At 45.8% G+C, this 27,269-nt stretch overlaps 1 protein-coding gene across 3 annotated transcripts in view; it reads left to right on the plus strand.

Annotated features, from left to right (window-relative positions):
• The window catches only part of LMX1A (LIM homeobox transcription factor 1 alpha), a 163,793-nt gene that overhangs the window by 132,856 nt on the left and 3,668 nt on the right, over nucleotides 1–27,269 (plus strand). For all 3 annotated transcript variants that reach the window (XM_023510824.1, XM_023510826.1, XM_023510825.1), the window contains exons 4-5: nucleotides 22,994–23,166; nucleotides 26,127–26,204. In XM_023510824.1, coding sequence (XP_023366592.1) covers nucleotides 22,994–23,166; nucleotides 26,127–26,204 — 251 coding nt within the window. The remainder of the gene's footprint in view (nucleotides 1–22,993; nucleotides 23,167–26,126; nucleotides 26,205–27,269) is intronic.

The following is a 27,269-nucleotide window of genomic DNA, read 5'->3' on the forward strand; positions in this document are numbered from 1 at the left end:
TGGATGTGAAAACTCTGTCATTTAAGAACCATTTGGATTCTTCGTGGTTTAAATCCAGTGTTGCATGTTGCATGCTGGGAACCAGAGGCATTCTGTTTGTGTGTGTGTGTGTGTGTGTGTGTGATTCTGATCAGGGATTGAGTATTGTGTGTGCATTTGTGTGTTGGGGGGGGGATGTGCTAGGTGGGATTAGTGGTTCTAGACCGTGTTCAGGATAAAGCATCCAAGTATTCCTTCTTAGGAATTGGTAGGTGGGAAAGCAGTGACTGAACCAACTCAGCATCTGTCCCATCCTTAGGAATTACCTGAGCATTTGCATCTGGTGGGGATGGGTTGGGGTGCGGAACACACAGAAGTATATGAGGCTTGACTAGTGAGCAAATTATGTTTGAGCAAAAAGTACGTAACAGGCCACTTGTAGATGCTGCTGGGGTGACAGCTCTTCTTTCACAAAGTGGAGGGAGACAGTCAATAAATAAACAAGAGTATATGCTCAAGGGAGAGTTACCCTTTAAAGTAGTCAACAAATCACCCTATCAGACATATTCTAATGATATATTTGAAAAAATACTTTGGCTACCTTTGGAATGAGCCTTGGGGATTTAATCAATCTAAGGCAAAGCCTGGGATTTCGGATTCTGAGAAAGTTGCTTAGATGGTTAACGTGCACCCCAGGTTGAGAACCATTGCCCCAGAAGGTGAAGCTGAGAGAGATGGAGTTGGGGCATCTCAGTGGGCTGTTCTTTCAGTTGCAGAACTTTGGTGCTGTGGAATTCTGGAGCTAAAACAGAAGGCAGTATTTCCTTAGAAGGAGCAGATGTATCCTAGTGTTGTGGAATGTAGCAAACAAAAACCCACGGGGTGCAGATAAATTTGAATGTCAGATAAATAATGAATAGTAGTTTTTGCACGCATGCTCCAGCAAAATAAAAATTGTTTATCGGAAATTCACATTTAACTAGGTAATTGGCTGGGGTGGGAGAACCCTCCAGTTAGCCATTGGTGCCGTAAGCCTGCAAGCGTGTATGGTTACACGTCTGATTGATTGATTGACTGATAGGGGAAAAATGTAATTCTGTCCCAAGACACTCGTGTTAGCATTTCCCTCATGTGGGGGCTTGGCCTCAACCCAGCACTCTGAGGCTTCCCTCTCCCGGGCCTTCGTGGAAGGGCTGCGGGAGGGAACCTCCCGTTACCTTGGCAACACCCTCCTGCCGTCTGCTCACAACAGTTTGAATTACACCCCTGCCAGGCAGTCACCAGTTGGCTTTTTCCCTTTCCAGCCCTCATTTTCCCTCTCCGCGCTCAGGCCGGAGGCAGCGTCCGTGCCAGGTGCCCTGGAAGCTCCGGGACAAGACGCGCGGCCGGGCACCGAGAGCGGGCCCCGCACGCAGCCTGGGCGCTGTATCCCCCCGCGCGCATTCGGGCCGTTCTTCAAAGGCCTCTTAAAAATGCAGGAGGCCGGCCGCAGAGACACACACGGACGGCAGTTTTATGAGAAAATGCAGATAAAGAGCCCGGCGGTAGGGCCATATGTTCCCCATAATCTCCAAAGCCATCACTTCAATTAGAGCCTCCCCTGAGTTCTAATGCCCGATCCTGAGTAAACAAGCCGCCCTGAAAGAAGAACTCGGTTTCCAATTAAAAGTGTACTAACATTTCTTCTTCCCTTAATTCCCGCCGAGCAAAGCCCCGCGCGGGCGGAGGCGCGGCCGGGTCGCGGCGAGGTCGTCGCCGGTCCGCGCCGCCCCGCGCCACCGCGCGTTCCCAGGTGACGTCAGGCGGGCCCGGGATTAGGGCCCACCCCGCGCTCCCCGCGCCGCGCCGCAGAGTTAATTAAAAGTAATGCCACGGTAAATCCGCCGGCTCTGCGCTGGCGGAGCCGCGCCTGCGGGAGGGGCCTTCCCAAGCAGGTGCTGGGGATTTGCGCGCCCGCGCGCGCCTATGTCTGGGTGCGCGCGCGCAAAAGCAGGGCACGTCGATTTTTTGCAGCCCGAGATCACCTTTACCCGGGCACATGAACTTGAAGGGACCGACGCACAGACTTATGTGGCACCCAAACCATGCCCTCCTTTTGGCTCCCAGAGCCAGAGCTGAGTTCTGGTTGGGTTTTGGCTCCCGGTGCCACAGATATACCATTTACTGTAGTCTGCCCAGGCTGCTCGCTCGCTCTCTTTCGTGCCCCAACCTTGAGAATTCTAAGGGCATAAATAAATGGTGGCCAGATGTGAGGTTATTTAAATATCAGGAAAGCAACTTAACACCTCCTGGCATTCGTTAGGAGCTTTTTAGAGCGCTGAAGGGTGCTGACTGAATGTCGCAGGCCCTTCGACCTCTGCATTATGGCGTTCTAAAAACGTGGTTTCTATGGCTGTTTTCTGTTCAGCAGAGCTGGTTGAAAGTTGCCTGGTTTCAGATGGGAGCGTGATTGTTAGATTAACTTTCTGGCCTACTCTCTATGCCATGAAAGAATCAAAGAATTGAAGCCATTATCTGAAAAATTCCAGAAACATCAATAAGCAGAAAATCCTCCGCTAGATCATTCAAATGCAAATGGTTTTCCTTCTTTCATGAATTATCTACCCAAGTAATTACTTTAGTTTTTACTTTGGCCTTGGCGGTGAAGACCTCAGAGAATTAGTCTCACTAAGTCCAGGACTGTTTATTCCTTACTCTCTGATTGATGTTAACTAAATTAAATTGAGGCCAGTTCTGCAAACATTGTGAAGGCCTATCTGTATCTGTCAGACACTGGGTTAGATACTGGTGATTACAAGGGAAAGGGAAAGCACCTCTGTGTTTCTGGCACTTGGGCTCCTCAGTGGGCGAAACTCCTATAACAAAATAATTACAATAAAATAGAATATAATATACATGAATGTTATAGTAGAGATACAAAGTGCCATGGCATCATAATGGGAGCTCTAATTTCCCTTCGGGTGTGTATATGTGTCTAAGGGCAGACGACCCTATGCTATTTGGGGAATGCTTATCGATGAATGGCTATGACATTGTAGCTAGGACTTGACAGTGGGTAATTTGTAGGTGATGAAAGGCAGATGAGGATGCTGTTAGAAAGATGGGATAGCACAGCCTGTGCTGAGTTTCAGGGTGGGATTGTATCCAGGCAGTTGTGGGGGGGGGTTGCAGTGAACACAATCCTTGGGGCTCTGAGATCCTGGTGTTAGGGGGAGGTAAGATTAATGCCAAAATGTAAAGGCCTTTGTATGTCTTATTTGAATGTATTCTGATGGTTGTGGGAAGTCTGATCAGAAATTTGTAAATGGGGCTATAGTGTTACTCAATCAATTTTTTCCAAAAGTGAAGCAGAGAGATGGATGGAAGATGGGTAACTGCAGACTGGGAATGTCCTTCCAAGGGAGGTGAAGGTTTGAACCTTCCTAAGCTAGAGGTTTCGCAGAATGGATTCATTCCTTTCCTTCCTTCAGTGCTTAGTGAATCCCTACTGTGCACCAGGCATCATTCTAAGTGCCAGGGATACAGCAGTGAACAAAACAGGCCACGCACCTGCCGTCAGGAGACTTGAATTCTAGAATTTAAAGCACCATGAAATATAGGAAGAGACACCAATATTGAGGATGACCTTGAGGTTTCTAAATTGTATGAAGAGTGATGTCACAGAAGAGATAGAAAGTTCAGAAAAGAGAGAAGGATCTAGAGCAGTGGTTCTCAACCTTCCTAGTGTCATGACCCTTTAATACAGTTCCTCCTGTTGTGGTAACCCCCAACCATGAAATTATTTTAGTTACTAATTCATAACTGTAATTTTGTTACTGTTAGGAATCATAATGTAAATATCTGATATGCAGAATGTATTTTCATTGTTACAAACTTTCCCCAAAGGAGTCTCCACCCACAGGTTGAGAACCGCTGATCTAGATACTGAATTCAGGTGGGGCAGGCTGAGTATGAAGGTTTTGGGGCACCATGTGGATGTGGGTGTCTGGTGGGCAATTGAACACAAGGAGTTGGGGTTCAGGAGAGAGGTTCAGATGTGGATTTTGGAATCACAGAAAAGCTGAAGGTTTTTAAAACTGAGTCGTTTCTTACCTGTGTCTCTGCTGATGTAATTTTCTGAGACTGCATGGCTGTGGGAAAACGAAAAGGCAGACTCGTGAGGCTGGTATAACATAACATAGAGAAGGTGTTTGTCCTGGTGTCTGCACGAAGTAAGTGCTCAGTGAAGGGAATTCACTACTGTACAGAAGCATGGGGGACTTCTGCTGGTTCTTCTGACATCCTATTCATACACTGGCAAAGGAGAGTGAAGAGATCCAAGAAGTGGTGGCACTCCAAGGACATGGTCCTGACTCACCAAAGTGCCCTTTTCATATGGTTGGGAGGCTGCTTGACAGTGACACAAGGAGCCACAGCTGGCATTACCTAATCTAACAGCTGGAGTGTGACCAGAGGGAATTTTGGTTCTTGGAGGAAGGACGAAGGACACCAGACACAATCTCTGCGAAGTGAATGTGCCAAGGAGAATGTGACATTAGCTCTAGCTCTTTCCCCCAAGAACTAGTTTGCATTGTGTATATGAGGCAGTCAGTGTAGTTTGAGTTGTGTTTCGTTTCTTCTTAAACAACCGCTTATAACTTGGAAAGCTCTTCATTTTTCCTAAAAGCAGACCAGGCAGTGGAAAAAGCAAAGTACAGAAGAGGTTCACCCTCCCCCGCTCCTTCCCTTTCCTAGTGCCTCCTGGCTCTCTAGGTTGCTGTGAACCTAGCTACTCCACATTACATGGGAGGGAGATGCGTGGAGACCTAGTTTTCCCTTCAAGAGGCTGAGAGAATCATGTGCTGGCATTTCTGATGCTTTTCCAAAGTCTGAAAAAAGGAATGTAATATGCTCCTCTGTCTTTGATGAACTCTGAACCCAGATGCAGTAATTCACAGTGGGGGAGGGGTTCAGGACCAGGCTGCAGATGTTCCCTAAAGTGGCATACTACCCTGGGCTTCAACATGCTCATCTGAGGCCCTTTGCTGCTTCAGCACGGACGTGGATCCCTGGCCCTTCCACTCAAGGGGTAGGGAGGCTGGTTTCACAGAACTGGCCTCTCATCCCCTAGTTTATTGTCTTTGGAACATGGTGCATTCTTGTGGGACAATGAACAGAGGTTTTTCCTTCTCCTTCTTTGAGAGAACCCCCTTGAGTGTGCTCTGTCTGAAGCATGAGACATGCCAGTGTCAGTCCCTGTGGTGCCCCCAGTGATTTGGATGGTCTGTGTAGGCAAATTTCCAGTAATAGCAGATTTGTGATCATTAAGATTCCAGGACGCTGGGAGAAAGTTGTCTCAGAGCATCTGAAGGGATAGAACTCTCAAATTATAAGGATTTAAGTTTTTTTCAGAATAAGTAAAAAAGCCTGTTAATTCAATTTAAGCGGGAGAAAAAAGGTTTATTCAACTATAACAATACCTGTGATTTTACACCAAATGCAAGTTTGTGGGAATCCAATTGCCAGTTAACTAGAACTCTCCATAAAGCAGAATAGCTCCTCCTACAGTTTTCCCTGAGTATACTTGGGGGGTTGGTTCCAAAATCCAGGCATGCTCAAATACAGCCGTCCTGGGGAGCCCACCTATAGAAAAGTCAGCCCCCTCTACATTTTGCATTCTGCGATTACTGGATTTCCCATCTGTATCTGGTTGAAAAAATCCCCATGTAAGTGGACCAATGAAGTTCAAATCCATGTTGTTCACGGGCCAACTGTATAAAGAAGGAATTAATCAGACAATAAGCTGTTATCATATATTTCTTTCAAACACCAACCTTGAGGAAGTGTTTCCCAGAGCTGGTATTTCTCAGCCCAATCTCCTATACTTTCTACATGTGTAGTTAAATAAAGCAATCGCTTACACTTAAGACGGTGCCTCTCAGGACTAGTCAAAAGGTTAAGAACCATCACACACACAAAAGGACTAGTTATGTCTACGAGCTCTAGTTAGAGAGCCAGGAAGATGGAATAATTTACTTTAGGAAACTTTTTTACAAATGTTAAGAGTGCTGGTGCTCAGCCCTTTGGATTGAGGGTGTGGAGGTGATGAGACTAGTCTGTTCCAGGGCCAGGGGGCAGGAGTTTACCATAATGCTCATCAGGCGCCTGGGTCTGACCTGTGGAGGACTTTCTCCTTCTGCCACCACCTGGCCTAGGCCAAGGGTGCTGGAACTGAGCCGGGAGACTTGGGGCCTAGATTTGGAGCTACTGACCAGGGCTGTGGCCTCGGATCAGCTCCTCTACCCACCTGGGCCTCCCTCTCCTCCCTGAGGAAATGTGAGTGCAGCCATTTGTCTGTGTTCTCCAAGTTTCTTTATTCTCTCACATGTCGTGTCATTTCCCCAGAATGTTCCACTGAGGGGCAGCTGGAGGGTAAGCTATGGGCCTACATTCATGATTTGTAAGTCACATGGCAGAGCAGTAGGAATCTGTTGGTCCCATTTATCTCAGACCATAGAGAAAGTTATTACCTTATATGTAGGGCTGGTGCTGCCATCAGGAGAAAGGAAACTTAAGAAGTTTGTAGGAGAATGTTAAGACTCAGATTGCTGCCTAGATAGCAAATTGGGTGGGTGGAGGCCCCTTGGGTGTTGCCTAAGTGATGGTGTCTCAGCCATTCACAGTAAATCATTACAATAAAATAAAATTAAAAAATGGTTATGGAATCAGAGAATAAGCTTAGAGATTTCTGTTCACCATCATGATCACATTCTCAGAAGGTTCCTGTTTTAGTATGTTCCAGCTGCCATAACAAAACTAAGTGGCACATGAACAACAGACATTTATTTCTGAGAGTTCTAGTGGCTGGAAGTTCGAGGTCAGGGTACCAGAGTGCTGGGGTCAGGTGAGGGCTGCTTTCTGGGCTGCAGCCTGCTGTCTTATCCCCTCATGGAGGAAAGAGAATGACAGAGTTCTCTGGTGTCCCTTTCAAAGGGTACTAATTCCATTCATGAGACCTTCTCCTTTTTGATCTAATGGCCCCCACCCCGAGGCCTTACCTGTTAAGACTAACTCACTGGAGCTTAGGAGTTCAACATAGGAATCTGAGGGGATGCAAACATTTAGTTCATTAACAGCGTCAATCAACATCCTTCAGTATAAGACCATTGGCTTTTTTCGTGGGATAATTTGCTATTTTACATTTATGGCCCCATCTACTGACAACTAGAAAAAGAGCCTTTTGCAAATTCCCCTGGGAGGCAGAATATTCCCAATTGAGAACCGATGTGAATTCAGTAAAACCTTGAGACAGTGGATTTGCTAGTACTTTCTCCTTTCATTTATAAACACAGATGACCATGTTGAAAGGAACGTAAGACACCGTCTGTCACACCTCCCTCATTTCCTTGTTGAGGACGCTGAGGTTAAATGCCTCGTCTGAGGCTACATTGCAGTTATTGTAAGTATCAGGCTTTCTCCCATACACCATAGAACTCTAGTCGCCTCCTTTGGTGTCATAAAACATGACCAAGCAGATATTTTGGAACATGTGAGGGAGGTGTGACTAATAATGGAACCGTGGAGGCCACCCATACCTCCTATTAATGGGTGCCCTCCCCAAGGTCCTGAGCCTTGGGGTTTTCTAGAATGAGGAGCTCCTCAAACCAGCTGTATAGTTTAAGAGGACTTGGGTGCCTAAAGCAGTGCTGATGCCGTATTTCAAATTCTAAGACACTTTCTTGGATTCTGTTTTAATATATCTAAAACTGGGATCTGACTCTGTCTCACAGCTAATGGGATGAGAAAACATTGTATCATGGGTGGTGACCGTGGCTCAAAGGAGTAGGGCGCCGACCCCATATACTGGAGGTGGTGGGTTCAGACCCAGCCCCGGCCAAAAACTGCAAAAAACAAACAAAAAACATTGTATCATAATTTAATTGGTTGTATTTTTTCTTTCTTGGTAGTCCATAAAATAATGACTTTTTTTACAATTAAAAGTAGCTTATATTTGGTGAAATCTGATAGATCATATACAGAGCCGGCTGCAGAGTTCATTCCAATTTTAACTATTCCGAGAGGTGATATACCTGTGGTAGAATCTGTCTTTTTAATTCTATGTCACAGCAGTACAGATGCTGGAGACAAATTGAAGAGAGGCTCCATCAGCAAAATGATCAGCTGTCCATTTTCCCTCTCCGATCTCTGGAGGAGGTTTGCTTTCAAGTCCTTTCTGGCCTCTGGTTTTTGTCTGTGGCTTCTCGGATCTGGCCATGGTGCTGACTGCTCTCAGAAACTGAGTGCTTATTTCCAACAAATTCTGAACCTAATGTCTAAATCCTGGGGCACATGTTTGCCATGTTTCGTTACATAATGACTAGTCTCATATAAACTAGTTTCAAGGAAGTTAACAAAGGAAGTGAGGAAATGATTTGAGCTAACTTCGTTTCCAATATGGCTAGTGAAATGGAGTGTGTGGAAAGGCCTACCTGGCAAATGAAGGGATCATTCCCAAACTTGTGAAATTTGTTGTCACTCTCAAGAACTTAATCAGCCAGGGGACAACCCAGATAGAAGGAGCAATTTTCAATGCTTAAAATGGAATGAGTTTAATACAGAGAATTGACTACACAGCTGTTGAGAATGTTGAGATGCAAACAGGTCAGGTAAGATAATCTATAAAGTAGCAACAACGGGAAACTGCCACTACCCCTAAGCTGAGGGATGGAGTGAGGAGGTGATGTCACTTTTGGGGACGTCTGGTGGAGGCTGAAGCTGTATTGGCCCTGTTTGGTGTGAGGTAGTGCCTGGGAGGAGATGCAACTGCCACAGACATCATCCGAGGCAGATGGAGGCCCAGGAAACACCCCGGTTTCTCCCTTTCCTCTGACTTCTTTGTAAATGCCTGTTGTTGGCTGAACCCAGACAGATACAGCTGCCTGCAAGGGCCAGCCCCCGGGATGACACAGAGGAGACAAAGGGAAGACAAAGAATACGTCTGAGGAAATGCCACTAAACCTGTGAAACAATATAAAATAGATTATGGGAAAACTGGAGGAATGTGAAATGGTGGAAAGAAAGTTAAAAATCAGTGGGTGTTCAGAGAAGTGGGAGCCTCTTTTTATTGCAGAGAAAACCGGGCCTCTCAAAGAGGTGGGAAGCACAGGAGGCAAAGAGAAGGAGAAAGCCCGGACCTTCGCAGTAAGGGGCAGGGACGAGGCGTCTGCTCCAGTCTCTGCCATTGACCGGCTGTGCCTTCCCTTTGCCCTTAGAATAAATGCAGGCCCGGTCATGGCCTGTGTGCCCTGCCGGGATCGGGCACCCTCCTCCTTGCCTGTTCTTGTGCCTTCCTCTTCTTCATGTTCTGAGACCCTGCTGAGCACGCTAAACCCATTCCTATTCCTTCTGCCCTGGACATTCTGCCCTGAACCCTTCTTGTCATGTTCAAATGTTTCCTTCTGGACAGAATCTCAGTCCCTGAGAGCCCTGACCGTTTGTCTTAGTCTGCCTGAGGGGTTGTTACAAAAGGATACCTGAGGCTGGGTAATTTATTCGAAAATGGTTTATCTAGTTTATACACGGCTCTTCAGGATGTTCGAGGGCCTGGGCTGGCTTCTGCGGTGAAGGTCAACAGGGAAGCAGACACGTGTGAGGAGAGGGGAACGTGAGGGGCGTCCTGGTTTCATAACAACCAGTTCTCTTGAGAGAACTGATCCTGGAGAACTCACTCACTGGCAAGCCATGGATGTGGGGTCCACACCTGTGAATCAGACACCTCCCACCAGGCCCCAACCCCCAACACCGTCACCCAGGGGATCAAATCTCAACAGGAGCTTTGGTGGTAGCAAGCAAACCGTATGCAAAGCCTGTCACACCCTCTGTCTAGAACAGCATCCTTCCCCACTGGCTTCTCCATCTTTCTCACTATTTTCAGTCTCTGCTTATCACTGTTCACTATTCAAATGGTATCTAGATTCTAAAGTTACCTGGATCATTTCTTTACTTATTCATCTTCCCCAAAGGAAGGTGAGTTCCACAAGACTAAGGAGTCTTTTCTGTTTTATTCACCACTGTATTCCCAGTACCTAGAATAACAGTTGCTGTAGCATTATGCGGGGTCAGGAAACATTTGCTGAAGGCATGATGGAAAGAGCGCCCTTGTCTTGTACTTATCCGCTTGGACAACGATCTCCCTCACTTGTGGAGATTTTTCTTCTCCTCCCCTTCCTTTTTTTTTTTTTTTTTAAATAGAAACACAATTTTTTTTTGTCATTTCCCATATTCATAAGACCCCTCTTCAATAGGGCATGTGATATTTTTTAGTTGTGTCTAAGAATACTGAAGGTTTGAATTTCTTAAGTATTTACTCTGTGCCCTGGAAACTCATTTAGGGAAATTAAATAATTTGTTCCCCAACAGCCAACATTGAACCCAGTTTTTTTTTTTTGTTTTTTGTTTTTGGCTCCAAACCCGAACCTGCTTTTAACCATATCACTCTCTTGGCTCTGCAGTTTAGAAAACTGAAATGCAAAGGCCCCCTCGGTCAGCTTTGCTTACCTCTCATTCACCACCCGCACTCCCATCTGCCCTCTTGTCCTAGAATATTTTTGCTTCAGCCTCTATTTTAAATTTATTTTTGTGAAATCCACTGTATTCTTTGTATAGCTCTGCTTGAGGAAGCCTTTCCTGATCCTCTGTGGCCATTAGATGATCCCCCCGCCAGCATCTTGTCCCTTATCAAAACACTGTTTGGTAAAGGCCTGACAACCTTTACCAGACTGTAAATGCTTTGAGACAGACACTCTGTCTTGTTCACACATGTGTATCAAACACTGCAGAAATTCGCTTTAGGTGGATATGTGAATGATGGAAGTATGAGGACCTTCTGTATATTGAAAAATATTTCTTTCTCCCTGAAAATAAGGCATCTACAAAATTAAGAGCTCCTTCAATGGGAAAATAAATTTCAACTTTATGCGAGTTTGGTCTATGTACAACTTCTCAGGTATACATCTGTTATCAAGGCATTGGATGTAAAAGGAAGCTGCATTAACTTAGAACCTGGCACCAAGGTCATGCTCAGCCCCTCTTAAGCAGAAGCTTCATAGCCCATTAACCACCTACACTTCCCAAAGCTCAGTTGCATCCACACTGGCAAGTTCTTTCTCTGCCAAGGTTCCTGGTAATCTCCTATGCTCTCACTGGCATAGGTGGAGATAAATCAGCTGACCATGAGGGAGGACTCACTTAAAGTGAGTCTGGGACACTCAGCTAAGCAGGTACATTTGATGGCAGTCGTGCCTTGTGAGAGATGCATGGCTTTGAGGTCATCTGAGTCTTACAATAAAAGGGCTGCTCAGCACTGTTCCCTGACCCTGGAAGAGGTGATAATTAATAGAGGCGGCAGAGAGCAACTTGAGCATGAGGGTAAAGGTGAGATGAATCAGGATGCAGAATCCTTTCAGGGCGACCCACTTACCAGCTTAGGTACACATGGCTCTGGTGCCTAGTAGCTGTCACATCTGACAAAGAGGAGGGGAGACTGGCCCTTGTACTTGGTGCTGTGCTTAACCACAACACACCCGTGCAGGCCCTGGTCACGACCGTCTTAAGTTGGTACACTCATCCTCATCTTTTCCTCCAGTTGTGCCATGATTTTTTTTTTTTTTAAACAGAGTCTCAAGCTGTCATCCTGGGTAGAGTGCCGTGATGTCACAGCTCACAGCAACCTCAAACTCTTGGGCTTAAGCGAGTCTCTTGCTTCAGTCTCCCAAGTAGCCAGGACCACAAGCACCCACCACAACACCCGGCTATTTTGGGGTTGTAGTGGTCATTGTTGTTTGGCAGACCCAGGTTGGGTTTGAACCTGCCAGCTCTGGTGTATGTGGCTGGCGCCCTAGCCACTTTAGCTACAGGTGCTGAGCCTGATTTTTCTTTTTTTGAGACAGAGTCTTGGTCTGCCACCCAGGCTAAAGTGCAGTAGAGTGAGGTTGTGTCATCATAGCTCACTACAACCTGAAACTCCTGGGCTTAAGAGATCCTTTTGCCTCACCCTTTCAAATAGCTGGGACTACAGGTGCATAACACCACACCCCACGAATTTTTCTGTTTTTAGTAGAGATAGGGTCTCATTCTTGCTCAGGCTGGTCTTGAACTCCTGGCCTCAAGCCATCTTCCAACCTTAGCTAGCAAAGTCCTGTGATTGTAGGTGTGAGCTACCATACCTGGCTCATACCATGATTTTTAAAGAGGAAAATGTGAGTTTTAGAGCATAGCTTCTATTTTCCCCTAATTATCAAAACTAGCAGGAGTCATTCTGAAGATTTGGTCGAAATAGTTGAAGAGATATGAAGCTCTCTGTTAATTGATAGGCAGCACCTTTTTAGACACTCTTATAAGACCTCCTTGTGTGTGTCTGCAGGGCCATGGGTGCGGCAAGAGAGAGGGAGGAACATTCTGGACCAGTGATTCTCAAAGTGTGGTTCCTGGACCAACAGCATTAGCGTCACTTGGGAAATTATTAGAAATGAGAAGTCACAGACCCCATCCTGCCCCAGATCCCCTGGAATCAGAAGCTCTGGGGTTGGGCCCAGGAATCCGTGTTTTACATAGCCCTCCTAGTGATTCTGGGGTGTGTCTAATTTAGGAGCCACTGCTTTAAGGGTCTTTAGACTATAATTATAATAGTCTTAGGTTCAGAGTATTTTTCCCACACCCCCTATTTCAACCATAAACTCTACACAAGTAATGACGGGATTGGGAAAAGGAACCTTTCCGTGTTAGAAATTCAAGGCTAACATATCACACAGGATGTTTGGGATGGCACCGTCAGCAATGATTTCATCAACATCAAGAGCATCTTGGGACACCCAATTTCAATTAAGGGTAATAATGATAAGTGCTTTCCAAATTGTTGTAATGCAGTTCACTGCACACAATTATACTCAGTTTATAGTTAATTTAGGGCAAGCTCTCCTTACAAAAGACTTTTATGCTTTCCTTACCTAATCTTGTGTTCTCACCCATGAAGAACCATGGCTGTGGGAATGTCTGTTGAAGATCTTTTGGTGACTAGGGCAGCACAGCCTGCCAGAGCTGAGGGCTCCTGGCCAAGGGCTCCCCTCCTTCCTGCAGGCTATCCTTGGAGACCACGTGTTCCAGTCACTGGAGGACGGGCTGGACGACAAATTGTCCATTGTATGTGCAGCCCAGGGCTGTCCTCCCTCTTTCCCCCAGCTTTCATTTTCTCCTCTTCAGTCTTTCTCCTTCCTCTCTCTGTCCCTACTTATCACACTTTGGGGTTTCTCTTTTTCTTGACCTGCTCCCCCCTATTGAAACACAACTGGATAGGGTCTAATGAAACAGCAGACAGTTGGTAGGATCAATGCCAGTGTGAAAGGGAAAGTCAGATTGGAGTTCAAGGGAAATAAATTTAATTCCAGCTGAGCCTCAGGTAGGGAGATGGCCAATAATTCTTCAATAATTTCTATAGTTAGAGGAAGTTGGTTGGTGTTGGTGAGTAAATTTGTGAAAAAATGGGAAGACAGGATTCTGTAGTATGCTATTTCTGTTTGTATTAATTGAATGTAAACTATTTAGTAGCTAATTATTAATCTCCTGAGTGCTCAGTGTCGTGTTGTGTTGTGGAGGATACAAAGGTCATTGATTTCTATTTTCTAGAAGCTAATTCTAGTTATATAGAAGGTACATAAAACTGTAATGGTGTTGATAATTAGTCAGCATTTACGTTCTTACCCTGAGCTAGGTACCATAAACACAAATTGTCTCATTTAATCCTTACCACGGTCCTGTGAGTATGTCCTTTCAACCCCACTTTAAAGATGGGGCACCAAGACTCAATGCAGAGGAAACTTGGGTAAGACCACTAGCTGTAAATAATGGAACCAGATATCTGAGTCCCAAATACTCTTATCATCACTCTTCTATGCTGCCTCTAGTGGTCTGTCATAACAGAATCTTTACATGAGTCTAGTGTGCTCTATCTTTTAATTATGTTGGAGTTTTTCATATTATTTTCTGCTAAAATGGTTGGAAAGTAAGATAAGACAACGTGAATTGTCTTCTAATTTTTATGCACTTGAATAACTAGTGTTTGAGATAGACAAACATTAGACAAACGTGTGCTCTGGGTATGTGAAAAGGAGGGTAAAGGAGGCTTCAAGAAGTTGGAACTGGGCCTTTGTGTTGGCACAGAATTATAACCCTGAAGAAGCCTTTCCCACTTCCCCAGTCATTCTTTAGCCCATTGCTCTATTTTCATTTCTTCCTAGGATTTAACACTGTGGAAGACTAAACTGTGTCTTTCTTTATGTCTTCACTGTCTTCACCGATCTTGTACTCTCCTTATCCTATGGCTGGAGGACTCGCTGCACACAGTAGGCAAGCTCAAGATGGAGCTGTTGAATGATGGGATTTTCTATATGAGGAGTTTGAGTGTTATAGACAGTGGGGAGATGGAGCAAGTTCATGGACAGTCAAGAAACAAAATAAAAATATATAACATACGGAGGGTGTCAAAACTATACACATTTTAAGTATTACAGTTATAATACTCGGCGTACACTGATAACAAAAGATGAATACAAGTCTTGTAGAGTTCCCTCTTGTAATTGCAGAAGTCAAACGTGACTTGAGTATTACAAATTTAATATAGTTTTTGCTATTCTTAAAATGTGCATACTTTTTTGGCAACCTCTGTATATTATATTGTCTTTACAGTGTCTTTTCAAAGTGCTTTTAACTATTCCAGCTGTATTGAGTTCATAACAGTCCTATCAGGGTAGCTTGGCAGATCTTTCTTCCCTGATTTTACAAATTATGAAGGAAGGGTTCAGAGAGGTTACGTCATTTGCCTTAGGTCACACAGCTGGTGAGTATCAGAGGCAAGAACAAAGACTGGGTGTGTGACCCCACTTCTCCCTGCTCTTTTCAGATAGCCTATTAGTGGTCTGTGGAATGGACTGAGTGTGAGGGCATGGATTTGGCTGGATATTAGACTCAGGTTACTTCTCCAAACTAGCAGAGAGCCTGATGAGAACAAGGGTGTTTAGGCCAAGAGTTGATCAAATAATCTGATCAGCTGTGGGCATCCAGCACACTCTCTGTAATTATGGCCACTGTGAATTTGACCAGGGAGGATTCACTTTGGCAAGGAGAACATATAGAGAGCTAGTCAACTTGCCCCAACTCCCAATCACTGAGAGAATTGTTATCTTGGTCTTTTTCAATTTTGAGGGATACCCTTTGTCTTCCAACTCTGCCTAGAAACAATTTAATTTTCTCAAGTAATTAATCTTCCAAAAGACTAGTAATTAATGTAGCAAAATTGGATGCCTCTAAAAAGAGATGGTATTTGATCCACTTAAATCACTTCCTAAATAGGAGCAAACACACTCAAACCTTATTTTTAAACCCAGTAGGATGCCATGCATATAATACTCCAAGCCTAGAGAACTGTAGTGTAGCTGTATTGAAGGAGCTTTTATCCAAACTGGGCTCCCAGCCCCAAATATCTGACTCAGCTTGTTGCAAGCCTCACAGCTCCCTCTCAGAGGCTGGCCAGAGCAAAACAGAACATGTTGAGGTTTTCATGTAGTATATTTATTTATCCACGCCTGATCTGTGTGCAGTGATGTGGCACACAGAGGAAACTTCCACTATTCCGATCGTCAGTATTTGCAGTGTATGACAAATCTATGCACAGATACATTTGGCATTTACATCGGTGCTTATCGGTTTGGATTGCATGTGGCTATATTTGTATTAGAGGGAAGGAGAGAGAGATGGAAAAATTTAGAGAGGGAAAGATGGAGAGAATGTGTGTGTGTGTGTGTGTGTGTGTGTGTTTAGAGAGGGGAGAGAGACAGGGTGGGTGTTAGCATAAGATCTATTCTAAGGGAAAAAGGCTTGAAACTGATGGTAATGCAAATATGATTCTCAGTCGGCACCAATATTGTGCTGTTCCCCTGCATACCTCCCAAGCACAAGGTCTCCCTTCATGAGCACCAGCCAGCTGAGGAAAGCAAAGGGAGCGGCGTCCAGGCTGTGGCCAGCTGCCAGCACTCACAGAGTGGAGACACACAGCTCCCTTTCGGGGCCTGCCTGGATGTCTGAGCTGGAATGCCCTGCCTCTGACCTGCCGGGCCCCTCCCTCTGCCTGGCACAGAAACCCCCCATCTGCGGTGGACGTCTCTGAACAAAGGTGTCTTTCTTGGGACACTTTACCTATGGCCTAACTCAGGAGTGCAGGTTGGTTTCTGTCTGCCCCGCTCCTCAATCGCCTTGTGCACTGTGATGGGAAATCCTCCCTGAGCCTGCCCTGGTGGGGAGGGCAGGGGCAGCGCAGGGGAGTGTGGGGAGGCAGGGCTGGGGGAGCTGGGGATTTAAATAAGCCTTGTCCCCGATGGACTGAAAGAATGGCTTTTCCAGCAGGAGCTGGGATGGACTTTCACCCTCCACCCCCAGCCTTCCTTTCTTTCCTCACTCTTTAATAAGGTAATGCTGCTGCACCTGGGTCACACCGATAGTTTGCAGGCACCAGGGACCCTTGGATCTTCACAACAGACCTGCCCAGCAGGTCAGGCAGGCAGAGGAGGAGAGGGGTAGAAGAAAGTGTATCCTCGCTGTGTGCCCTTGGACAGCAGATCACCTCCCCATCTTCCTGGGCCTCGGTTTACTCATCTGTAAAAAAAAAAATGCTAAGAGTGCATTTCCTGCCTCTTAGGATTGTGGTAGAAAACAGTGAAATGACACGATTTTCAAATGATGCCATGTCAAGTATTAGGTGAGTATAGGGAATTTGTATATCCTCTTGTAGGTGAAGAAATTAAGTCTTAGAGATGTGAGGAGTTTTATTTAGGGTACACTCTTTAGTAGCAACATTAGGACTAGAATCCAGGTCTCCCACTTTGTGGTCAAAGCCCTTCCCGTATAAGGACGGATCCATCATTTAAACTGGGGGAGGTGGGGGAGACAGGGCATCCGATTTTCTCTCCACATGGGCCAGGCCGTGCGCAGGTGACTGTCATTTGCTGATGCACACACTCTTGCCTCCCCTCCAGTCCGCAGGCAGGACAAGCCCTTCTTTGGAACGCCTGCTTCCTTCCCTGCGGGCTTTCCAAACCCACACCTCCTTTCCCTGTCGCCTCCTTTGGCCACTAACTTGTCTGGCTAATTGGTACTCCTCTTTTCTAAATGCTCACATTTTTATTTCCAGTTTTGACCATGCCCGAAGAACTTAGCCATTTTATATTCTTTATTGCCCCTAAAGAACAACTCTCTCTAGCTCCATTTTCTGTTCCTTGAGAGCAAGGGGTTTCTCGGTATTGTTCCCTCCTCGCACACAGAACAGCGCCGAGTGCGCAGCAGCAGTGCAAGGAGTGTTACCCCCTTCCTAGGTCAGTGTTTCCTCCCATGCCATAAATGTTCCCTGCTCTTGGCAGAGAATACCCTTTCTTTCCTTTTGCACTTAGAAACTTCTGCTCCCCTTTCGTGTTGTTCATCTTTAGCCTAGGGGACATCTGGCACAGTGTACCCTTCCTTATTCCCCTCCCTTAACTCCTCTGTGCAGAGTTATCGCTATTCTGGTGCAGGCTCCTTCTCCCCTGCTGATCCGAGATCTGTGTGAGAGCAGAGCTAAGTCTTCATCATCTCTGGAGCCCAATGCATCCCAAGTTTAAGATTCAGTGAACAAGTTCCAAGTCAAGTTGTTTACTGGAAACTCTTCTGGGTCTGAGCTGAGATCTTCTTGAAGAACGTGTAAGGCACTTTGAGAACAGTACTGCATGGACTTTGCTTTTCTTAAGAACTACATTTACTGCTTCTTGGATTTCCAATGGTGCTTTGAGTTCCCTGCACCCAGCGTCGACCAGTGCTATTCACAAGAAGAAGGAATTCCAGTCCTGGAGTGCAGGGCAGTGACTGAAATAACTTCCTATACATCCTGTCTTCATAAATTCCTCCCTGATTTCTTTCTCTCCTCCCTCCACCCACAACAAATCCCAGACCCTTCCTCTCTTCTCTGAATGTGAAAGACATTTATGAGCCTCCTCACTGGGGAAGCATCTGAGGCCGATTCCTGCCTCTCCCTTCCCTTCCATGAGGGTCTCTCGTCCCCCTCCCTCGCCCTTGCCTCCTGGGCCAAGCTCAGATATCTCTTGCCTCGTTTATGGGCCATTGGGATTTTTTCCAACAACCTGAGATGAATCTCAAAGGCCCCACAGGTAGTGCAGCTCCGTCTCCGAGCCATAAACCACAGCTGAGTCTTTCATCTGTGACTGCTTATGTCATAAACGGGTGGGAGAAACATTGAGGGGGGAGCAACAGCCCTGAACCATTCCAGATTTTTTTTTTTTTACAAGAAAGGGAAAGGAAAGGCCCTGAGAAACATGTCCAAACTTTGTGCCAAGCAAATTCATTTCACTCTGGTAGGCTGCGCGTGGAGACTGGCTCTCTGGACTTCCCGGCTAGGAGTCAGATTTATGCTGTGTTTGTGTCTAAATGGCCTCCAGGGATGCTGACATTTGTTGTTGGAGAGCAGTGAGTGGTGTTCCTTTCATCTCCGCTGAGGGGTGTCAGCTTAAATTATGAGGGATCGCTCTGGCCTGCATGTGGGTGTGGGAGTCTCTGCAGCAGAGAGGGGCCACCTCTCCCTCCACTGCACATCTCTGCTCTGTTTTCAGGCCTTTCTTCCTCTTCTGCTCTCCAGATCTCCTGCCGATTCTAAGAGAAATCGCCCTGCTCTTTTAGAATGTTCGTTTCTCTTGGGCAAACTGATAAGCTCATATCTCAGGCACTGTATTTTTCATGGAGAAGTTGGGTTCTGAGTCAGGCAGGGCTCCTCTGCTGAAAGAGAGGACGGGGACCTCAGTGAACATCCCAGAAACAGCTTGGAAATTCCCCAAGAGAGTCAGAGGCCACCATGATGCTGACCACACAGCAGATAGATGCTGGGTGGTGGTCCGCATTCCTGGTGGCAGCCGGCAGCTGTCCGTATTTTGAGGGGTGTGAAGAGCCCCCACCCCGTACCTGTCCCCACTATCTTCAGAATCTCTTTCACTCAGATATGCCAGGACACCAGAAATACCACACTGGGGGCCAATAGGGTGGATGCATTTCTTATTAATGTGTTATTGATCATGGGGGAGACCAAACCATTCCAAGCTGCCCGCTGACCCCATGGTGTCAGGTGAGCAGTGCTTCCTGCCTGCCTTCGGAGCCAGAAAGGATGGGACTTGGGATGTGCTGGTTTCAATGGAGGTCAGGAGACGTCTAGGGCAAGGGTGAACAAATTATGGTATGTAGCCCCGATCTGGCCTGGTGCCTGTTTTTGAGATACCTTTTCGCTGGCACACAGCCACACCCATTCATGTTGTTGGAGGCTGCTTTGTGCTACAGTGGTGGATTTGAGTCATTGCACTATAAACTGCAAGGCTGCAAGGATTAAAATATTAACTCTCTGGCCTTGTACAGAGAAAGTTTGTAGGCTCCTGGTATAGAGCATGAAGTGCTTCTTAGAAGGCAAAATGGGGGACTGGAAGAGATGGAAGAGAGAGTGAGATATTGAATAGAAACGAGAAATCTGAGGGAGAAATGTACCATGAAGATAATAGACACGCTCCACAGAGAAACCACCGCTACTGCCACTTCCCTCTCTCCTCCTCCTCCTGAGAGCAAGTATGCCTTCTCCTCTGTCTTCTTAAAGGAGTGTGGAGAGAATGAGTGAGCAGCCCTCCGTGCCCTCCCCAAGAGGGCACATGGCTAGCCTAGGAGGTGGTTGTCTTCCCCACCTTCTCCATTGGTTCACGATGGGACAGCAGCTCTTTGCAGATGTGCACACAGTCCCAGGCAAGGCTGAGTACAGGGACAGCCGCAAGAGGACCACAGAAGGTCCTCAGTTATCCTGCCTCTGGGGCTCTGAACAAACTTTAGAAATCACACCTGCCTTCTAGAACTAGCCTCAGCTCCCTCTCTTTCTCTCCCCTCTCACAAGCATTCACAGGCTCACCTTGCACAAAATCAGGGTCATTTCTGGAGAGAGAGAGAAATGAACACTGGTAGTGTTAAACCTTAACTCAGATCCCCATTGATAGGACATGACTATTAACTGCAAACACATGTCTAGGACCAGGAATATGTCCTTTTTGTTGAAATCATAATAATGATGATGATTGTTATTTATTGCACACCAATCCCTGGATGGTGCTAAACCCATTACATACATCATCTCATTTAATAATTTCAATAACACTTGCTTTTTTCCCTGATGACAAAATTGAATTTTGAGAATATGTTCAAAGTCACACGTAATAGCTGAGAGAGCCAGAATTTAAGCTTGATTTTATATGACTTCGAGGCTTATGCTTATAAGTACCACGTCATGTTGCTTTCCTGGACGTTGTCAACATATCTGAATTATTACCATTATTTTAGATTTTATATTTCCATTAGTTACATGAATCCTGCCTATCACCATACATGTGCATTAAACTGTCAGAGGAATGAGTGGTAAAAGAATCTGACCATAAGACATTTGCAAGTACCATTTTATTGACATAACTGGTATAAGAGATGAGGTTTTTGAAGATAATAAAACTGTGTTTGAAAATGTATTCTATCCCAAGGATTTCTCAGCTCTCACATTCAGAGCTGGCCCACAGACACAGTGCCCCTTCATTGCCTGCCTGGCAGGACATCAGCATGATCCTCGGGGTGCAGTGTTAGGCCCAATTTCCTCGGAAATGTCACTGAAGGCATCACCAGGGCCGGAGGAACACTGTCTTCACTCTGGAGAGTTCACCTTTGAGAGAATTCCAGGCTCACATAGGGATTTGTGGGGGGCAGTCTCCACAGTGGGTGGCATGGGCCTAGCTGTGTAGACAGGGGCTTTCTTTCTTCTGCCTTTTATTCCCTTGTGGGATCTTCTTATTTTTCTTGAGGCTTATAGTTGTTTTTTCTTTAATTTTGTTTTATTTCCTTGCTTATTTATTTATTTTTTGTTGTTGTTGAGACAGAGTCCAACACTACACCCTGAGCAGAGTGCAATGGCATCATAGCTCACTGCAACCTCAGACTCTCGCTGTGGGTATCCTGTTGCCTCAGCCTCCAAAAGCTGCTGGGATCCCGGAACTTGATGGGGCACCCAGTTGGTTTTTTTTTTTTGTTTTTTTTTTTTTATGAATCAGGGTCCCACTCTCACTCAGGCAAGTCTTAAACTCCTGAGCTCAAGCAGTTCTCCCTCCTCAGCCTCCCACAGTGGCTCCCACGTGCCTGGCTGTAGTTCTTAACTGCTTGTTTTTTCCTTGCCATTCTGAAAACCTCCTTCTAGAAAGATTTTACAGGCCTAAACACCCAGAGAAGACTGAGATCCACTTTGGAAAAGAGTAACCTTGGAGCCGAAGGTGTCAGAGCAGCCATGCCTTTTCACGAGGCTTCTTGTTCCAGTCTCTTCTTTAATCCTTTGGGTTTTATTTTTGTACATGTGGGTGTCCTGTGGAGAGGGATGAGGCAAGGGGAAGACATCCTTTCCACAGCATGAATCACAAGCACGAGCACCTGTGTGCTTTGCACCTGATGGCACCACTTCTGTGTCAGCCACTGGGCGGGTGTCACTGTCTTCTGTCTGCTGGAGAGGAACCAAGGCTCAGTGACATGAGGTGACTTGCGTATGGCTGCACTTACAACTTGGGGGCAGATCTGAGATGGAAACCTAAGCCTGCCTACTTCAGTTCCTTTTCAATTATATTAAAATGGTCATGTCTGTAAGAAGTCCCAATGTGGTGTTCCTTTGTGTTCAAATGTGTATGTTTAAATGTTCGTTAAAAGCAGAAGCCATTGTCCTCTCAGATGAAATAAACTTTTTGGCTCTGGTAGCTAACATGTAAACCAGAACAGTATGTGCAGATGAGCATCCTTTGTGGAGGAGGGCAGGAATGGGGAAGAGGCTGTGCGGGTCACACTCAGCAGGTCCGTCCATGGCTTTCTCAAAATGGCCAGAAGGGGCTGGCACAGGAGAAGCCCTCGGCAAAAGTTTTCACTGGAGGAAAGAGGACAGCCCAGCTCTGTGAGGACCCAAAAATAAATGAGAGTCTTGTTAGACAAGCTCCAATGTCTTTTATGCCGAAGGGAAAAAGATGTCTCTCTCACTAGGGCATTTCCTGACCCTAGAAGCTCCTTGCAGGAATATGGCATCTGTGGGATGTGAGAAGCACCCTGGAAACAAAGGTGATGCCTACTGGAGCAACGGTTCTCAACCTGTGGGTCACGAACTGTATTAAAGGGTTGCAGCATTAGGAAGGTTGAGAACTACTGTACTAGAGGCTTTGTTTCCTTTACAAGTTAGCCCTTGCTCTGCTCACTGATTTTAGAGTTGATGTTATTCACATAATTGTGGTTACTTTAATAGGGAGTTGTTCTTTATAGATAAGAAATTTTGGCTGATTAGAATTGTGTGTCCATAGTCAATTATCTGTAACTGTAGGTAATCTAATGCTGGTTTTCTGTGACCTTTTAAACAGTAATATTTTCTACCTGGAAGTGGCTAGAATTTTAGACATAGCGTCTAGGAAGTAATTAGTAACTTCTCCAGGCCTAGTCTTGAAAAATGATGATCTAAAAACTAATACTTACTGAGCACTTAACTATATGGCAAGCAGCTTTCTGAGTGTCTTGTTGGCATAAACTCTTTTAATCCCCACAACAGCTCCTACTGGATCACTGTTTTGCAGATGAGTAAATTAAGTCATACAGAGTGAAGGTCAAGGTCACACATGTAGGGAATGTGGAGCCCGGTGTCACGCTGTGATGAAGTCCTGTGGTGTAATGGTGGGTATTCTGATTCCTGCCTTTGGGTTTTCTAAGCCCCTTCCTGGAAGCTTTCAAATCCTACCAGATAGGACTTGCACTCATACATAAGGCCATCCTGGGAATGTGGACGCCAGGGCCTTGTTGTGGAATAAAATACAGCTGCAAGAAATGGCTTTTGGTGACTCAAAGCATTGCCCTTTGCTTCTTTTAGGTAAAAGTGATGATGAAGAAAGTCTTTGCAAGTCAGCCCATGGGGCAGGGAAAGGGGCAGCTGAGGACGGCAAGGATCATAAGCGCCCCAAACGTCCCAGGACCATCTTGACCACCCAACAGAGGAGAGCTTTCAAGGCCTCATTTGAAGTGTCCTCCAAGCCCTGCAGGAAGGTAAGGAGCAAGAGCCGAGGCAGGGCCCACTTCTCTGCATACACCTAACTCCTCTGGCATGTGGGGGTCAGAGCCATCAGGAAGGTGTGTTCAGATGGAGCCTATGCAGGTGGCCTTGAGCCTGTGGGAGACTCTAGGGATCACTAATCGATGCCCAGGGAGGTACCATAATCTCTTCATGCTTTCATGCATGTATACTGACTCCAAATGGCCCTAGCTCATACCATTCATTTCCTGGAGAGTGGGGGGAGCAATGATAATAATAATAGGTGGCAGCTGTGCTATAACAAGAGTATGAACAGTGGCTATATTATGTATTCTTCCCTCGACCTTGCTTGTTGCACTTGATGGGGTGGTTTTGGGGTTCAACCACGTTATGCCTCAGTCCTTCTTGTTGTTGGATGGTATTGCGCCAGCGTGCCACAGTTGGCTTGTCCGTTCACCTATTGGTGGTTATTTGGATTGTATCCAGTTTGGGGCAATTAAAAATAGGGCTGCTGTGAACATATGTGTAAAAAATATATAGTGGCTCAATGAAATGGGGGTTTATTCTTCTTATGCCATAGTCCAGGGGTGAGCAAGCTGAGATTGGTGGGGCAGCTCTATTATCCATCACATGGGTTCAAGTGGCTGCTCCAGTTGTCCCCCTGTTTACCAGCCACCATGGTATAAAGAGGAAGTGAGGGCAGCTGCCTTCTTTTAGGACATACTCAGGTGTTGCTCAGTTCATTTCTACTCATATGTGTTGGGCAAAATTTAGTCCAGTAGACAGACTTCCTGCAAGGGAAGCTGGAAAATGAGTCTACCTGGGCAAGCACATGTCCTGCCGAAACCTGGAGATTCAGTTACTGACTAAAGGAAGGAGAGCATGGATATGGGGCACAAAGAGCCATCTCTGCCTCTGATAGCTGTGCCCATTTATTGAGTACTTGTCATTTATATACTGCCTACCATATGGGGGCACTGTCTTTTACACAAAATAAAAAAAGGAAAGAAAGTATTCTGTATTGAAATTCGCAAAGGAAATATGTTGTAAAAACATCGTCGTATCACCTGCATCTCTGTCTCTATCAGTCAGCTTTAGCTGTAATGAAAAACAACCCAAAGTCTTAGTGGCTCCCAACAAACATTTATTTCCTTCTCTGGGACTGTGCATTAGCTGTGGCCCAGTGGGGATCAGGTTCGAGTCTGCTCCATCTGCCTCTCCTTCAAGGATCCAGGCTGAAGGAGCAGTGATCTCCTGACATATCATTCTCCTAAGGATGGCAGAAAGTCAAAGGCCAAGCCAAAGCTGAAAACCTCTTGCTGGATATCACGCACTTCACACTCCATGGACCAGAGCAAGGCATGGGCTTGGCCCAAGATGGATGGAGTGGTTGGTGAAGCACACCCAGCCCCCATCCTTGGAACAGGTGGGGAGAAGCTTGGGTACTCGGTGAACAGAGTATAGTCCACCACAACTTCTGACCTTTGAAAATATTCAGTTGCAAACTCTTTCCTTCCCTGAAGTTGCAGATCTCTATGCTCCAAGGGAGGTACTGGTGGAAATGAAATATTCCAAGATGGACTTGCAATGGGGTAGATTGTAGCCTTCCTCATTGACTACGTGTACTGAACCCCAACCCCAGTAGTGGTCTCCTCCTGGGTTCTGGTCTCCAGGCAGCTTCCAGGCCACCAGCAAGGAGAGAAGGCATATGTATGTTTACTGTAACACCAGAGAGAGCTTGGAGGGCCACAGCAGAGGGGCAGCTGGGAGCCACAGTGAAGAGAAAGGTCATTCTGGTCTGGGGAATCAGGCCTGGCTTTGTGGAACAGGTGGCTTTTGAGCTGGGCCTCTCAGGAATGGATAGGGTTTCAGCAGGTGGAAGCCGGTCCCTGTGTGCAGTCCTACTTCAGTTGGCTTAACAGAAGGATGTGCTTTAAAAACCTGGTCTAATCATCCTACTTCTTCTAAGCCTCAGCCCAAGTGGCAGTGTAAAGGTGACACCTCCTTTTGCTTCCCTCATGCGTTTATTCAAGGAGCTCTTTCAACCACCCACCACGAATCTAATCAGAAGGCATGGTGTCCTCCCAGGACCACTCTATGAAAGTCTATGCTTCTTGCCCTGTCTCCTCTTGACAACGTGCCAGCCCCTCACTGTGTGCCTGTATGGTGGGCAGATGTTTAAACGCATCTCTTTATTATCTGGATCTCACTTGTCCTGTCTCTGCTGGCCCCAGGACATGTGCCTGCATCAGAGTTGACCACCTCCTCGCTCTGCCACATTCCAGATTGCTCTTATCTTATTCTCCCTGGGCAGGGCTTACTTAGGATAGCAGTGAATACGAATATTCATGTAACACCCAAAGGCCCCTAGAGCTATGAGGGACAAAACCAAAATATTAGGTGAATGAAATTAGGAAAGAAACCAGAGCAAGAGAGAACCATTTGTTTTTTGCAAAGTGATTTTCACTCTCAGGTCTCCTTAAGTCGGTTCATGTATATGCATGACCTACAGCTAAAGACTTCCCTAAAGTCTAAGAGCCACCTGAGGGCTTAATTTTCAGGGTCAGAGAAATCTAGAAACACCTCTTGGGAACAAGCATCGAAATTAAGGACTGTCTCTTTCTTTGTTCACTTGGTGAAAGACTCTCTCTTTATGTACAAGAAAGGAAGCATATTCCGTTTTTCAAATCAAACATTTAGTTTATTATATCTCAAACAAGAAGCAATACAATTAATCAAACTATCTGCCTAGACTATTGCTACATTGTTGCCATCTTCACAGCAGCTGAGGAAGCACATTTGAGTTTATGCTGAGCCCTAAATAGTAGCCAGCTCCTACAGAGGACAGTCTGTTGGCTCCCCCCATACCATGTAGGGAATGCTCTGTAAGGCTTCTTTATTTTTTTTTTAATTTAGAAATAAAGCTTTTATTTGTATATATCTTTCTGTATTTCTAATGTTCACTTTTTTCAAGGTGAGAGAGACTCTGGCTGCAGAGACAGGGCTGAGCGTCCGTGTTGTTCAGGTGTGGTTTCAGAACCAGAGAGCCAAGGTAACCTGCTTCTCACTTCTGTCTGTCCCTGTGTTGCTGGCATCCTAAAATAATAGCAGCAGGATATCATGCGTGTTGCCAGGTTTTCTACCCTGAACTCTTTGGGGGCAAATAGTTCTCCTGATTCAAAAACTTCTGTTACCGGCAATCATTTCAGCCAAAGCAGCCCTGCAGAAGGGGTGAGACAGGGCATGTGTTTCAGTGCAATGGCTTTTATGACTGTGTTTCTGGCCAGCCATCTGCACGAATAAATGTCTTTCTGTGTCTTTTGCTAAAAGCATGTTCTTGAATTCACATTTATTTAATCCAGATATCAAAGTCCTTTTAGAATTTCAAAGGAAAACCCAGGGAGCACATGAAGAGCTGGTCTAAGACACCAGCCTGACAGGGTGGAGTGAACATCTCCACTCGCCTCTCCAGCCCTCACCACAGTGGGCCAAAACCAGAAGTTCTAACCTTCTAGTCTTGCCTTAGTCTTTCTGGTGACCACCCCCTTTATCCTTAATCTATCTAGGGGCTGCAGCCACCAGTCAGTCATTAGCATACAAGAAGACGTCATTTTGGAGATCACCAAAATTTTAGGAATTGTATGCCAAAAAGACCAAATGTATTTTACAGTATCATACGTGATAAATTACTATCTCATTGTTATCATAATTGGCTAAGGTAGCATTTCCCTAACTGAACTCCTTAGAATAGGCCTACTGATGTGATATTCCATCAGGAAAAGACTCCGTGGTGGAGTTTGAGAGGCCTTTGACTTGTGGATTCATTCCGCAGAGGAGCACATTTAAAGCTCTAAGAAATCTCGTAGTGAGGAAATTTTTTAAGCATCTGGTATTTCACATACACACTCAAAGTATATGTTGACGTCTCATAGAACTCTAATGCTCCACAGAGCACAGTTTGAAAAACATTGGGCTAAGCCACTTTGAGAGACACAGTCTTGACCCAGAGACATGAATCTCAGGGTAGGCTCACCTCAAACACAAAGGCCAGCAGTCACAAGGAGAGGGGAAGGGAACAGCCTCTGGGCTCACCCCAAATTATTCTATTAGCAGCCCC

This window comes from Otolemur garnettii, unplaced genomic scaffold, assembly GCF_000181295.1.
Source record: "Otolemur garnettii isolate 467f Iridium unplaced genomic scaffold, OtoGar3 scaffold00016, whole genome shotgun sequence".
Classification (NCBI taxonomy): domain Eukaryota; kingdom Metazoa; phylum Chordata; class Mammalia; order Primates; family Galagidae; genus Otolemur; species Otolemur garnettii.